The following is a 15,927-nucleotide window of genomic DNA, read 5'->3' on the forward strand; positions in this document are numbered from 1 at the left end:
TGGTTTTTGTTGGAGGATTCAGAAAGTCTCAGCTGGAGGAGGATTTAAAATATTCTTTGCTGGAGGATGAATCGGGTTGTCATTCTTTGTTGGAGGATTCAGAATGTCATTCTTTGTTGGAGGATTCAGGATGTCAGTCTTTGTTGGCGGATTCAGGATGTCAGTCTTTGTTGGAGGATTCAGGATGTCAGTCTTTCTTGGAGGATTCAGGATGTCAGTCTTTGTTGGAGGATTCAGGATGTCAGTCTTTGTTGGAGGATTCAGGATGTCAGTCTTTGTTGGAGGATTCAGGATGTCTCTCTTTGTTGGAAGATTCAAGAAACTATATTTATTTAAGGACAATCTTTCAGTGGAAACTTGGTCTTTATAGAATTTCCTTACATGTCTACAAAAACTAATTTTGAGAAAATTTTAATCAGTAAACTGACATGATTTAGGAGCTATGATGAGTTAGTGGTTATTGCACAGGACTGGGTTGGCAACCATAGTGTGTCCATGGGCAAATGGCACTTTGCTTCAGTTCGTTTTGGCACTTAATCACCTATTTGTGTTGTTTTGCTTTAAAACATAAATCCGAACAAACTTGTGATTTTTACATGGTACAGGTGTGCAGTTCATACACAATTGCATTATCATGTATGGTCTGTTTTATTTTCCATTGAAAATAGTCATAACATTTATACAACAGGCACTCTGAAATGAATGTTTTTTTGTATACCTTCATGATTTCTTTGTCTCAAGGGCTATACATTGTTATTCATGCCACCATCCCCCTTACTTTATTCAGAGAACCACACATTGGTACATATGTGTATACATGTCTATTGTATAACATGAAAAGAGGATCAACCCCACATACTCGCTAGCTGATCTTGTGGCAGTCAGTGAATCCATAATACATCGGCATAGATTTAAAATATTCAGTTATTTTGTAACAGATTATTGTCTGAATTCAATGAAAAAAATAATGGCAACATTATGTAACGATAGAGGAAGCACAATGATGGTTCAGTACGGCCCAAGATCAGTAATTGGTTTTTGTATGAATATCATACTGCTTGAATTTTCTCATCAGCGATTCAGAATACTTTATTGATTTTTTGAGAAAATTGTTGCTTTTCAGCTGCTTTTTGTTACTGTCAGGTTTGCTGTCCTTGCTCTCCTTGGATGGTTGACTTGTTAACAGCTAAATCTCTAGCTTGTTGTGATTGTTTGATGCCAAACTTAATCCTATCCAGGGCTTCAGGCTTCTCTTTAATGATAAAGCTTTGTTTCCGTGTACATTTATCCATTGTAAATACCCACTAATTAACACTCTTACACCTATTTGTTTAGTGCCAAGCTATGCGTACATGTTGGCAGTTTTCATATTTTGATGTTTTATAAATTGTTGCTCCATAAAATGAAGAAGTTTTAGCTCAGTACGTAAAATAATTGAATTATAAATTCATGTTAGAATTTTTTATCAGCCACTACATTGTTTGATGGTTGGCTGTGTATGCAGTGTAAAGAACAAACAGATGTCAGCTATTGTTTGAGCAATGATTGTACACAGAGTTTATTTGAGGACAAACACAATGACTTGATGTCTTTATTGTTCATGGATCAGTAATAGTAACATTAACATTTTCAAGCTAAGATCTTCCGACACTAAACTGAGACCAAAGTTCTCAAATACCCAGCCAATGGTTCAGATGATTGTATTTCAGATAAATATTTATTCTGGCACAAAACTTCAACAAATTGGGTTATGAACTGCCACAATGCAGACATAGTAGCGATATGACTGAAATTTTGTAAAACTACTTTAAAAATCCAAATCACGCACACACACACACACACACTCAACAAATTGGTGAAAATATAAAACTTCAGGAGCCATGCCATGATCATGTTTTATTCGAATTCGTACATGATCCCTTCCCCAAAATGACAATAACCTTTCTTGATATTATTTTTTGTACTTTTAGGAAAAATAAATACCTTTTTTAAACCAGAAAAATACATGTATATGAAATTTCAGGAGTCATGCCATGATAGTGTTATATTTGAATTCATGTGCAATCTCTTGCCCCCAAATGATAATATGTTTTATACATTGTTTCTGATGCTCATGCTTCAAAGAAAAGATATTGTTACATGTGAAAACATACAATTTCGGGAACCATGCCACAATTGTGATATATCCTAATTCATGTTTTAACAGAGCATGCTATATCAGAGTCACTGTAAAACAGCCATAATAAACACTCTTTAGTTACAGTCATTACAAGTCTAAGCTCTTAAAATAAGTAACAGAAAAGAGCGAAAAGCAACAAGATTTGTACAATTCGGCAAATAATTTATTTCTCTAGAATACAAAGTGAAATTGATTTTTTTTTATGGTATTGCAAATTAAATACCAGAATAATCCTAGAATTACAGATGCAGGTCCTGATAATAAATGTTTTGAATAAACTTTAGTGGAAATCCCAAAATAAGTCCAGTGCTGAAGATGTTGATGTACCTCTTGTGACCTACATCATGTACCAGCACGCTTTGTTGAAACACAGTAATATAAAGTCTTGCCTTTTAATTGCGTACATGACAATTTGCTATATAAACTGCCCCAATGATTGTTTTAAAGTTGCTGTAAGTGGGACCATTTACCATTTATGCATGCTGCATGTTACATGTATATATTGTAGTGGTGGCATTTCTTTGAAGATTACTGAAAATCATGTTGTTAGAAATGTGACCATGCTAGGGTTGGTGCAAAAAAAAATGTTTTTGGCATGACACATCATGTTCTGGCAGGTATGTATTTGTATTCATTTTGCATTTCATTGTACTTATTCTGCAACCTGTTTGCATTCAGTTTTTTTCTCCAATAATAAATTGACCAATTTCATGGGTCTGTGCAGAATCTATTAAACTTTAACGCTTGGTTTGCATGCTACTCTCAGCTCTTCATTATTGTTCGCTCTTTAATTACTCTTCTTTTTTTTAAATTATAGCTCCCCATACAGTTGAAGAGAAGGACCACCCAGAGAAACCCCCTCCAGGGTTTCCAGGGTTGGAAACCATGGTGCCACTCTTGCTTACTGCGGTCAAGGCTGGAAGACTCACTCTTCAGGTAATTAGACTCGTTTGTCTGTAGTTTAATAGTCTCATTGTTTTTACTAAACCTGCCAACATGATCACAGGTATTCCTGAAATTACCCTTAAATTATGGATTTTCTGGAATAGTAGCAAAGATTATGAAAATATGATCATTGTGGTCAGATCCGAATAGTGGCTTGTCCAGGTTTGGCCTGGATCCAGGTTTTAATATTAGATTCTGTAGAATTGATCCAGCTTACAGAAGAATATTGTGTATCACACTGGAATCTTGTTATACCATGTCCTGCTTGGAAGTAGAGTCAAATTGCAAGCAACAAAGATCCAGATCTCCAGTATCATAATGATCCCTCATATTATTATTTTTTCTACTGATTGCTCCTAACAAACTGCACAACCAGTTCTACTGATGCATTGTGTGCTGGCAGATCCGGGTTTCTGCAGTTTGCATATGGTGTCATCTATAAATTGTATATACACTGTAGATAATTGCTCTTCTCTTCTGACAATCATATGCTCATTATTCCCACTATGAAAACAAAGTCATATGGACAGCGTTCTTTTGCATACCAAGGCCCAGCAACGTGGAATGAATTGCCCACTGAACTTAGACACAAAGACACAGTGATCACATTCAAGAGGGTTCTCAAAACTCACTTATTTCGACTGCAAGAACAAACTTAAAGACCTAATAATGTTTCCTACCTGAAATATTCTCAGCATGTTTTTTATTTTTTAATGTTTTTCTAATTTCATGGTATTTGTTTTTTTAAAATATTGTTTTTTTATCTTATAGGTGTTGTCTAATGTTGTAAAGCGCTTAGAGCTTCTAAAGATTAGGCGCTATACAAAGTCCTCATTATTATTATTAGTAGTAGTAGTAGTAGTAGTTTGCGGTCTATTTTATTAATGTAAATGTTTGGTTCACTTGTATATTCATGGTGAGGTACAGAAGTCACTTTCCTGCCAGACTAGTGTAGTTAATCATTGGATAGCTATTAGCAGTAAAGTTTAGTTTGCATTATAGTTTTTCATAGTCAGAAGCAGATGACAAACACAGATACAGGTTAGATGGCTCAGAAGAAATTGTTTCAATGATGAATATTCTTTAAATCAAAAATAAAGAAACATGATTTCTTAAGGATAGTGTTTTATGGGGGTGGCACTGTTGACCCCAACAAAACTTTTTATGTTAGATATAATTTCATGCATATTCAATAACTATGAATAAACAAGAAATAAATATTTTTGATTATTACATATATTCACTAAGTGGCTCAAAACATAATTTGATGCATAGGCCCAGAGTTTAATGAGGCAGTTCAGTGAAAGACGTTTTAAACTCTTTTCAATTTCATATTCATATCTGACTGTAGGGAGAAGATTTGAAAATTCATCTTTCTTAGATTGCCTGGCACATGTGGCATTTTGGTCTGTTTCAGCAAGGTGGACAATGTCAGTTCCATATGGAGATATTTCCTGTTGTTTAAATGTATTAAAAGGGAGATTTGCGAATAAGTATTTTTCCTGAAAACTTCATGAATGTAATTGTTCAACAATGTCATCACCAGTCCCTCTCAGAATAACTTTCTGGTACTGAATAAACATTAAATGCCTATTTTGTATTTGACAGAATCTGATAGACAAGTTGCATCATAATCCAAAGAAAATTTTCAACCTTCCTGACCAATCTGACACCTATGTAGAGGTTGACATGGAAACAGAGTGGAAAATCCCATCAGCCATGAAGTTCACGAAGTCAAAGTGGACACCTTTTGAAGGAATGAATGTTGTTGGCAGTGTGAGACGAGTAGTTTTGCATGGAGAGGTAGCATACATTGATGGTGAAGTTCTTGCTCAACCAGGATTTGGTACTGACGTGAGGACAATTAGTCACCCCAGTCCCTACCCTGAGCAACTGTCCATTCAGATTCCAGCAGTGATGACGACTTCTTCATCTTCCACAGGATTTTCTGCCCCTCTCTCTGAGCCTGCCAGTCCAACAAAAAGACTCCCACCAGCTGAGAGATCCCAAGGACCAGTGCCGGCAAAAATACCAAGATCAGCAGAGGTGTTCCAAGTTCAAGGTCAGTATCACCATGAATATTCCATGTTTCATTTTTAGCTCTACTGGTAATGGTCTTTTACTTCCTAAATGTGATTAAAAGCAGTGGAAAAGAAAAGATTTTATTTAGCCTGAGACATTATACTCTAGCAAAGAGGTATATAAATCTTGTTTGTTCAGCATTTATACCAGCCCTTCCCATTTTGTCATCCATTATTAAGTATGAGCCCCTTGTGTAGTTCCGAGTAAGGACTGGCCCAGTCAGTTGGCTGTGTACATAATTTTATCATGTCCTTAGGGTGGCCATCTCTGTAGTTTCCAAGGAATAACAGTTGAGGCCAAGTCCAGGGGAGAGCAGGGTAGGGATAGATCCAACAGCATAACCAAGGGTTCTTAATTCTGCTACATGTTGACACTTGGGTAATTGATCAAGCATGACAATTCGAAGACACATGACATGAACAATCGGGAGCTGTTGTAAATTTATGTAAAATCACTCTTACCCCCATGTCGCACTCCAACTTCAATACTGTATTAGGAGCTTAAAATTTATATATATGTGCACTATGAATGTACATAGGATAGACTGATTAGCACATTTTTCCGGCACTTCTTTGTAGCTTGGAAATAAGAAGCATATTATCCAGCAGTTGTTAATTGGTCCACACTGGTTTTGAGTTGATTTTTTAAAATCTGAATTCTGGATGGTGTGTGGTGTGTAGAGCTAATAATGAATTTTATTGTACTTTGTAGGAATTAACTTTGGCTCTTCAGACAGGTTCTTAACTTATTTGATTAATTACTTTATATTATATAAAGTTGCACCTTGTCTTGCCAGCAGTATCGAGTCTTACAGGAATTGTGTAGAATTGGCATCATTTCTTACGTTGAAGAGTTCATTTGTCAAAGGTGGTCAAAAAAGTGATATAATATTTGTGTAACTTTTAAGCGGTTACAAATGTACCAAAAGTCATTCAATATTTGATTTGCTCAGTATTGTTTTTATGAAAATTAACAAAATCAAATTTTCGATTTTCACGGATTCTCCTAAAGTTCCATATGTCACAGAACTTGGAATAATCCAGAAATCTTCATATTCATATGTCCAACAATAGTATTTCATTGAGAGGTTAAGAGCAAGATTGCATCTGACAGAATTGTATATGTTTGATGAAAAAATAGGAAACAAATTAAAATATTAAGGTAACACTTTAAAAAAAAATGTTAACCAAAAGAAAACTTTGTATACTTGGTGATCCTCATAAGCTTGGGCTTCCATTTGTGTGATGTGATGTTGCATTTGTTGTAAGTTTGAGATGTTTTTGCACATTGCTTTAGTTCGTTAGTTGTTTGTATCCCCTTTCACTTTTCTGGCTATGTGGTAAGTATTGCCTGTCCATTTTTAATTCCAGAATTATTGTATTTTACAAAAATATTTCTCTTTCTGAATATAATGTCACAAGGTATGGGAAAGTGGGGTCATGAAAAGGCCGTTTGCTCCCCCCCAAACAAAAATGCTTAATAAGCAGAAATGAATTGTGCACCCCACTGTAAAAATGAATAATTTCCCCTTTGATTCAGAATGTTTTGAGATTTCCATGGTTAGGGACTCTTTTTTAAGGACCATGTATCCCTTGCACATATGTCATCAGGGCTGATGAGGGATTAGCCATCCAGGTTAGCAAGGAGTGAACAGGTTGTTTTCACAGTGAATATAATGACCTAATCACATCTTCCTGTAAAGAATGGGTTGTATTTTTTTTTATTTCTATGATGTGAGCATGTCCATCAGATCATTAAAACCAGACCAGTCACTTGTCACCCATGGATCAAAGGACTTTGAAAACCAGCTAATGATGTTTCATTAGTGGTGTGGGGTAAGGAATTGGGTTGACAGTGGTAACAGGGAGTTGGCCAGTACTCACACAGCTAGAGAAAGTGATTGGTTTAGCGACCCCCATTTATTCATTACATTCCCTATGAACCCATATCATATGCGAAGACACTCTCTCCAGAAAGCAAGTCAATCCTTCCCCCATCATGGTACCAGACCTTTTGTTGCTTCCATTCCTCAGTGGTCCAAGGAGCTTGCACAGACATTTTTTCATGGACACAGATATGCCAGGCAACAAAACAATTGGTCTTCCCCCTCTTGTACCTTTTGTTCACTGGCCTATACATTCTGCTATGGAGTCCACTCTACAATCTGGACCACTTGTCCATCCACCTTCCCCATCAGTACCGGGACAACATAAGTGGTTATTTCAGCTGGGACCTTGCTCACCTCCAGGATATGACTTTGGGGGTATTCAAGCTTGGGACCCATAATATTGTCATGATGGCCTCTTATGCAGATCTATTTTGGCAGCCTCCTTCTCCTGATGGATGAGTCATTGTCTCCAGTGGTGCTTCGGACATTTAGGCATGTACTTTCCATGTCCATGGAGTCTCTACAGAGTTGCTCCACCTCCACAGGGATACTGCTTGGAGATCACAGCAGGAATTTTCCAAGGTCGTCTTCTCTCAAGGCAGTGATACTTTTTATGGGCTTCTTACAATTTTATGGGCTGTTTACAATTGAGTGGCAATTATGAGTCAGCTTCTCTTTTGTCAGCAAATGTTTTTGGTTAAGAATCCGCTCCTTTCAGTACCCCCCTTTTCTGTAGTGTTTCCAGATTGTTATATCTATGCAAGGAATGACAAAAATAGATTCTTTTGCCCAGTTAGGGCCTTAAGGTTTTATTTGGCTTCCTCTAAAGGGAAAGGCAAGAATTCAGCTCTTTATATCAGTTAAGGGTTTCTCAAATATTTCAACATCTATTTCCAGTGGATTGTGCTTTCATGAGTTTATTGGTTAGTCACTGAGATGGACATTTCTTGTATGAGAAGTTAGGGCTATTGCCTCTGTTTTGGCTAATTTGAATCATACTACTTTCTCGTCATTTATTTTCAATATTTTGGTCATGAGAGCAAAGGCATTTTTCTGTTTTGCCCAATAGTAATGGCACTTTTGCTCAGCCTTTTGCCAACTTAAGAGTAGTGCTCACTCTTGCTGCAAAGGTTAAGTACTGTACTCGTATGCCAGATTTGTTGAGGTCATCAGTGGCTCTTCTAAGCAAAGGGCAGGTACAGTTGTTGTATGCCTCAGATTTGTTGAGGTCCTCAGCCTCCCTCCTAACAGGTATATTCAGCAAAACAGCAATATCTAGATTTTGATATTAATGCTATTGAAATGTAGTTTTAGTTTGGGTGTGTTTGGTGAAAATAATTTTAATTCTGTAATAATTGCCTGCTATTATTGCAAAGATAACTTCCTCCCACCCCATCTGATGACCTATGCTCTCAGTACAGGTCAAAGAGAAGATTATTCTGTAGGCGGGCTATGATTCAGGAGTCGGACTGGTATAGAAATCATCTTGGCTCTGATGGGAGGAAGGAATTGTGCGGCTTGGATGAGCTACTGCAAGTCTTTTTAAATAAAACCAGTGCATTGGTAGCAAGTGAGTATCACATAATTAAAATCAGTTTCACCCCCACCAACCACCCAACCATTTCCAGAACAAAAGGAAAACTTTATCACAACTTGCGAAATTACTTGAAAACAAACTTCACAAAGACTGAAGACGTATGTTGGAATGACATAGACAGTTGTAGATATTTACTTCAGCACTGCTCAAGTATAGTTGAAGCATCAAAGACCATTTAAAGTTAAGAGGATTATATAATGTGATGGCAGGGATCATGCAGATAACAAGGTCAGGGTTATTTAATGGATTGGGGTCATGCAGAAGATAACAAGGTCAGGGTTATTTAATGGATTGTGGGTCATGCAGATAACAAGGTCAGTAGACAATGTAAGTGATGCCTCCATTAAATAGATTATGTAAATGATTGGTCTGTTATAAGGTTGTCTCATTAAGATCACACCACTGAACCTTATTTTCAAATAAAGGTTGCCAATTGGCCCTTTATTTGTCAAATCAGGCTGAACACTGTCATGGTGGTGTTGTAAGATTCTAATACTTCTCATGCAGTATTATTTTCTGATTTATAATTGCTTTCTTTTTAATTTTTATTAATTTGTATACACCCACCTTAAATTGAAAGTTATTATGCTATGACATCCAGCCATCTATTCCCTTTTTTATTTCTGAACAATTCAGTCATGTTCTCCACCATCAACATTGCCTAACATTGTGGTTAACTTGCCCTTGGGTAAGGAAGTTGACATATGTCAGGTCAAAGGTCTGTGCTCATCCACACAATGACGTCAAATTTTACATGTACCTGGACAAACTTTGTGGGTAACTTGCACTTGATGTACAGAAGTCATTTGTTTTTGGTGTCAGAAGTCAAGGCCAATTACTAACAAAAGAAAACCAGTTGTTACATAATAAGATTAGTTCTATATCATAGATCTGAACCAGTCTTTGATGATAACTTGCACTTTGGGTGAGGAAGAAGCCAATTACTTTGGGTGTTAAAAGGTCATATTTGTATTCATTACAACTAAGGACTGTGAAAGAATGGTTTTGGCACAAAAACTTTACTTTTATATAGATCTGGACAAAGATTTGTGGATAGCATGTACTTGGAATAAAGTAGAAACCTTATTTTAATTTTGGGGTTCAAAAGATCAAAGTTCAAGGCCAGAAAAATGAAATGCAGTTTCTGCACAAATTGTTAAATGTTTTTTTTACACTTTTATCAAAATTTGTGGATAATATGCACTTTGGGTAAGAAAGTAAAACCTGATGCTTTTGGAATCGATGGATGAATTTCAAGGTCACCTTTTTGACAGAATGCAGGATTTTTCTTTTGTCATAATGTTACCTCTAGACCATGCACATTTACAAAGTTTGTAGAGGCTTTGCATTTGAGGCATAAAAGGTCTATTGATTTTAGGTGACCTAGGTCAAGTTCATTGCAACTTGAAGAAAAACTAAGATTTGCAGAAAACTTCTGTTCTTTAATAAATTGTGACCTAACTGTATGGATTACATACACTTTGTAATAATGAAAAACCTATAGACTGTTTTGTTTCTACACTTGTTTGATAAGAAAATAATAAATTTAAACCAACTTTATACCATAACCCAATAGCAGCCCCGAGTGGCTGAGTGGTCTAAAGTGCTCTCCATTACGGATCACTGCCATCTCACCTCTGTCTGCTTGGGTTCGAGTCTCGGATTCAGCCAACGTGGGTATGTGAAAAAGCTTGCCAGTAGCTTCTCGTGGGTCGGTGGTTCTTTCCAGGGATTTTCCGGGGTTCTTCCTCCACCATTAATACTGGGCGCTATTGGCCGCCATGTATAGCCTATCGTGTGCTGAAAAATGGCGTTAAACCCTACAGCAACAACAATAACAACAACCACCATAACCCAGTAGAAAACGAAAACACACTGTGATTATTTATTACAGACCTTTTGGATCCATTTGTTACTTGAAACCAGAATTTAAAAAATATTGAATATATGGATTATATTTATTTCCTGACTCCAATCAAACCTAATTTAATCACAGAATTTTAAAATATATATTCATGTGAAGTTGGGTGGGCATTTACACTGCTGGGAAAGAATTTCAACTTGGATTTTGGACAGATGGCAGAATATTGGGAATAGGAAAATACTTTCATAAATGAAAGAAGACTTTAAGAAATTACTGGCAGAAAAAAATGAACAGCCCGCTTTTATCTGTAGTGTTATGGGAACCCTGTAAAAAATATTTTGTGATATCTTTGCTCCAGGAGTTTTATATTCCCACCATTTGTGAATAGTATAATGTTGTGATGTCCATACATTCATTTATCTGTTCCCTGTTTCTGCCATCTACATTTGACAAACATTAGGGCATGAATGGAATCAATTAATTTAGAGCACAGAAAGGCCAGTGGTCAAGGCCGCATGAACTGAAAGAAAGAAAATTATTTCCACTCAGTCGAATTATATACAGGATACAGTCACCAAACTTTGTCGGTTACTTGCATTTGAAATAAAGTAAGGTGCCTATTGTTTTGTATAGTTTTAAAGGTTAAAGGTCAGGGTTACAGTGACCCTATGCATAATGGTTTCTGATATCTTTTGGTTTTTCTTATCACCTTTGACTATACTTTATGGAGTGCTTGCATTTGAGTTTTGGAAGGCAGCTGTCTGTGGTCAGTCTTATTCAGAAAACAAAAATAATTTACACAAAATAATTCTGGATGGTTTTAAAATATGACACCTTTCAATTTTGGGGGTCATTAGGTCAAAGATCAAAATCGCCAAGAGTGAAAAGAAGAAAATACGATTGGATACATTACCTGGACCAAATGTTTTGGATGACTATGACAAGGAAGACCATTGAAAGAGTTTTAAACAGAGTATAAAAATAAAAATAAAATGGCTGCTAATGTAGGATTTACTGTACTCTTCTATATCATTTCTATAAAAATGAGAAAGCTATGATTGTAGCAGTAGTTTTGCTGCATGTATGGGCATGACAACCTTGCACTTAGGCCAAGTGGTCTAAAGCACTCACTGTTAGGATCATTGCCATCTCACCTCTGTCTGCATGGGTTTGAGTCTCAGGTGTGGCTAATGTAGATATGTGAGAAAGCTTGTCAGTACCTGCTTGTGGGTCAGTGGTTCTTTCCTGGGTTTTCCTGGGTTCTTCTGCCACCATGTATAGCCTGCCACCATGTATAGCCTATCTTGTGCTGAAAAATGGTGTTAAACCCTACAACATCAACTTCAACAACAACAGTAACTTTGCACTTAAAATATAGGCCTAAAATTTTATGACCCCTTTGTGATAGATCTATTAGACAAGCCAATATGTATTTGATTCAGCAGTAAAATGACCTGAATCCATGTTTTTGACGTGCAGTGAATGAAGTCCAGTTCATAACAAATGTTTAATCGGTGGATATGCGCAAATCCATGCCAATTGTTTGTTGTTACTGCTAATAAATTAAATCACAAGAATGGAGACAATTTGTGAGGGAATTCTTGATTAATTTATCACTGTTCTGGAGGTTATTGTGAAAAGATCAGCAGTTTTTTTGTTTCACAAAAAGCAGAAAATTTATTTGCTAAGTGTTATTCTCCAATCAATCATACAAGCTACAAACCTGGATATGACCTCTTCTGGCCTATTTAATTACCCTTCTTGTGGAAGAAACTTTTGTTAATGATGAATCTTGAATTTACAAATAAACCCCTCATAAGTCAGCTTCACTCAAATTTTGATTCGTTTATTTCATCTAGGAAAATGCTTGTTGTATTATAAATTCTCTTTGTCATTTACTTAATCAGGTCACCTGGTTTCCCCACGAAGAGGTAAGCTGTACTTTTAAATCCTTAAAGCTTCATTTTCATTGTATTAATCGAATCCTGAAAGAATTCAACATTTTTAATTCACACAGGTAGTATAACTTGATCCACTTTCACTTAATGAATATTTTTTGTCCTATAAAGCTGGTACTAAAATGGGAATCTCACAGTTAAGTATATTGTCTGATACTTTTGTTGAGTCCTGTATTATTGTATTGCATGGGCATGGAATAGATAGCTATCATATACACTCGCTTGTAAGTCATGTCAAACTACAAACAACAAAGATCCTGATATGCCATATAATGTGCCTGCAGATTAGGGTCTATGTTATTTGTTCTTATGATTACTCCTAACAAACTACATAGATCCAGATCTGCTGGCACATAATGTGATAGCAGATCTGTGTAGTTTGCCATTGGAATTGTCTTAGAAGTGAGTACATATGATATAGTAAGTAAACCTTTATCATTGAGAAAATTAAAAGTTGATGGCATGAAAATCTTCTCACTCATTGTAAACACATCTGATATTGTAATGGCGATACTTTTTAATCGAAGCATGATCAGCAATTCACAGTGGATTTGGTTAGAATTGACTCGTTTAATAAATACATCTGTTACTGCATAATTGTTAATCGGTGTTTGCAAGATATAGTGGACTGGGGTTGCAATTAATTTATATTCTTGATCAGGTAATTTGCAGCTGTAATAAAGTCTGAAGGAGGATCTAAATGAAAGATCTGTACCATTACATGACTAATATGGAACGCAGTTGACAAATGTCCTACAGTGTTTTCTTTATCTGTACCGTTACATGGCTAAGATGGAACACAGTTGACAAATGTCCTACAGTGTTTTCTTTATCTGTACTGTTACATGGCTAAGATGGAACACAGTTGACAAATGTCCTACAGTGTTTTCTTTATCTGTACCGTTACATGGCTAAGATGGAACACAGTTGACAAATGTCCTACAGTGTTTTCTTTATCTGTACCGTTACATGGCTAAGATGGAACACAGTTGACAATGTCCTACAGTGTTTTCTTTATCTGTACCATTACATGGCTAAGATGGAACACAGTTGACAAATGTCCTATAGTGTTCTTTATCTGTACCGTTACATGACTAATATGGAACACAGTTGACAAATGTCCTACAGTGTTTTCTTTATCTGTACCGTTACATGGCTAAGATGGAACACAGTTGACAAATGTCCTATAGTGTTTTCTTTATCTGTACCATTACATGACTAATATGGAACACAGTTGACAAATGTCCTACAGTGTTTTCTTTATCTGTACCGTTACATGGCTAAGATTGAACAATGTTGACAAATGTCCTATAGTGTTCTTTATCTGCACCGTTACATGACTAATATGGAACACAGTTGACAAATGTCCTACAGTGTTCTTTATCTGTACTGTTACATGGCTAAGATGGAACACAGTTGACAAATGTCCTACAGTGTTTTCTTTATCTGTACCGTTACATGGCTAAGATGGAACACAGTTGACAAATGTCCTATAGTGTTCTTTATCTGTACCGTTACATGGCTAAGATAGAACACAGTTGACAAATGTCCTACAGTGTTCTTTATCTGTACCGCTACATGGCTAAGATGGAACAGAGTTGACAAATGTCCTACAGTGTTCTTTATCTGTACCGTTACATGACTAATATGGAACACAGTTGACAAATGTCCTACAGTGTTTTCTTTATCTGTACCGTTACATGGCTAAGATGGAACAATGTTGACAAATGTCCTACAGTGTTCTTTATATGTACTGTTACATGGCTAAGATGGAACAATGTTGACAAATGTCCTACAGTGTTTCCTGATATAAATTCACTGTATATGTGGAAACTTGCTCTCATAATGGTAATACATTAACAATCAGTTACTATATAATTATTATAGATTAACAGTATACTTCTGCCATGTAAAGTTTAAAGTTTTTTATATATACATATCTTATAATTATGCATGCATACAATTTTGACATGAAATGTTTTATGTGAAAAGTGGTAAGTAGCAATAAAAAGAAACCAAAATGCTCAGCCTTCGCTTTGGTCACCCAACCTGCTTTTTACATTTCTTGGCTGTGCAGTCCAGAACCAATTTTCAGAGTTGATGTGATAAGAAAAGTCTTTGCATTAAAATCCTGGAATGTTCATTTTTATGTGCACATCACACATACGGTTTAATAGCATGTTAGCATGATACTGGCTCTATATAACTAAAATTGTCTATAAATGTACAATAAAAAGTTGCAAGAGAAAAACATCACAACAAAAAGGTGTTGTCATGTCAGAATTACTTCTGTTTTAGTTTGTGTTTTCCTTGATTATTACTGTTTACAGTGGAGTTGTGAGGTATGTAATCATTAATTACAATCTGGTTTGATAGCTAGAACTTTGAACACCACAAGTACATTGCATATCTATAGGTGTTAGTGGAACATCTATACAGTTCTCACTATACAGTGCCAAGTAAAAGTTTTGCAGTCGAGGTGGTTTTGAATAGTGTGCCATATCAGTGTGGTTTAACATGAAGTTATTGAACAGTATAACATAACAGTGTGGCTAACATAAAGGTATTAAATAGTATACCATAACAGTGTGGTTTAACATGAATATATTGAATAGTATACCATAACAGTGTGGTTTAACATGAAGATATTGAATAGTATGCCATAACAATGTGGTTTAGCATGAAGATATTGAATAGTATACCAAAACAGTGTGGTTTAACATGAAGTTTCTGGAACAGTACCCCATAACAGTATGGTTTAACATTAAGTTATTGAATAGTATACTATAACATTGTGGTTTAACATAAAGTTATTGAATAGTATACTATAACATTATGGTTTAACATAAAGATATTGAATAGTATACTATAACATTGTGGTTTAACAAACAGATATTGAATAGCATACTATAACAGTGTGATTTAGCATATAGGTATTGAATAGTATACTATAACAGTGTTTTTTAACATAAAGGTATTGAATAGTATACCATAACAGTGTAATTTAACATAAAGGTATTGAATAGTATACTATAACAGTGTTTTTTAACATAAAGGTATTGAATAGTATACCATAACAGTGTAATTTAACATAAAGGTATTGAATAGTATACTATAACAGTGTGATTTAGCATCAAGGTATTGAATAGTATACCATAACAGTGTGATTTAGCATCAAGGTATTGAATAGTATACTCTAACAGTGGTTTAACATGAAGATATTGAATAGTATACCATAACAGTGTGATTTAACATAAAGATATTGAATAGTATACCATAACAGTGTGATTTAACATAAAGGTATTGAATAGTATACTGTAACAGTGTGATTTAACATTTATGACATGGATGAATTCAAGTAACTTGTAGCTGATTAATACCATATAGTATTGTAAACATCTTTTTTGTTGTACA

The 15,927-nt window shown here is 35.5% G+C and overlaps 1 protein-coding gene across 3 annotated transcripts in view; it reads left to right on the forward strand.

Moving 5' to 3' along the window:
• LOC149774485 (multifunctional protein CAD-like) overlaps positions 1–15,927 on the forward strand; it is a 163,181-nt gene that overhangs the window by 105,643 nt on the left and 41,611 nt on the right. For 2 of the 3 annotated variants that reach the window (XM_089945160.1, XM_089945159.1), the window contains exons 34-36: positions 2,997–3,115; positions 4,733–5,186; positions 12,463–12,486. In XM_089945160.1, coding sequence (XP_089801286.1) covers positions 2,997–3,115; positions 4,733–5,186; positions 12,463–12,486 — 597 coding nt within the window. The remainder of the gene's footprint in view (positions 1–2,996; positions 3,116–4,732; positions 5,187–12,462; positions 12,487–15,927) is intronic. The other variant, XM_089945161.1, reaches the window with a different exon arrangement.

The sequence above is a fragment of the Sinohyriopsis cumingii genome, unplaced genomic scaffold (assembly GCF_028554795.1).
Source record: "Sinohyriopsis cumingii isolate HCF-2022 unplaced genomic scaffold, ASM2855479v2 utg000229l, whole genome shotgun sequence".
Taxonomy (NCBI): Eukaryota; Metazoa; Mollusca; class Bivalvia; order Unionida; family Unionidae; genus Sinohyriopsis; species Sinohyriopsis cumingii.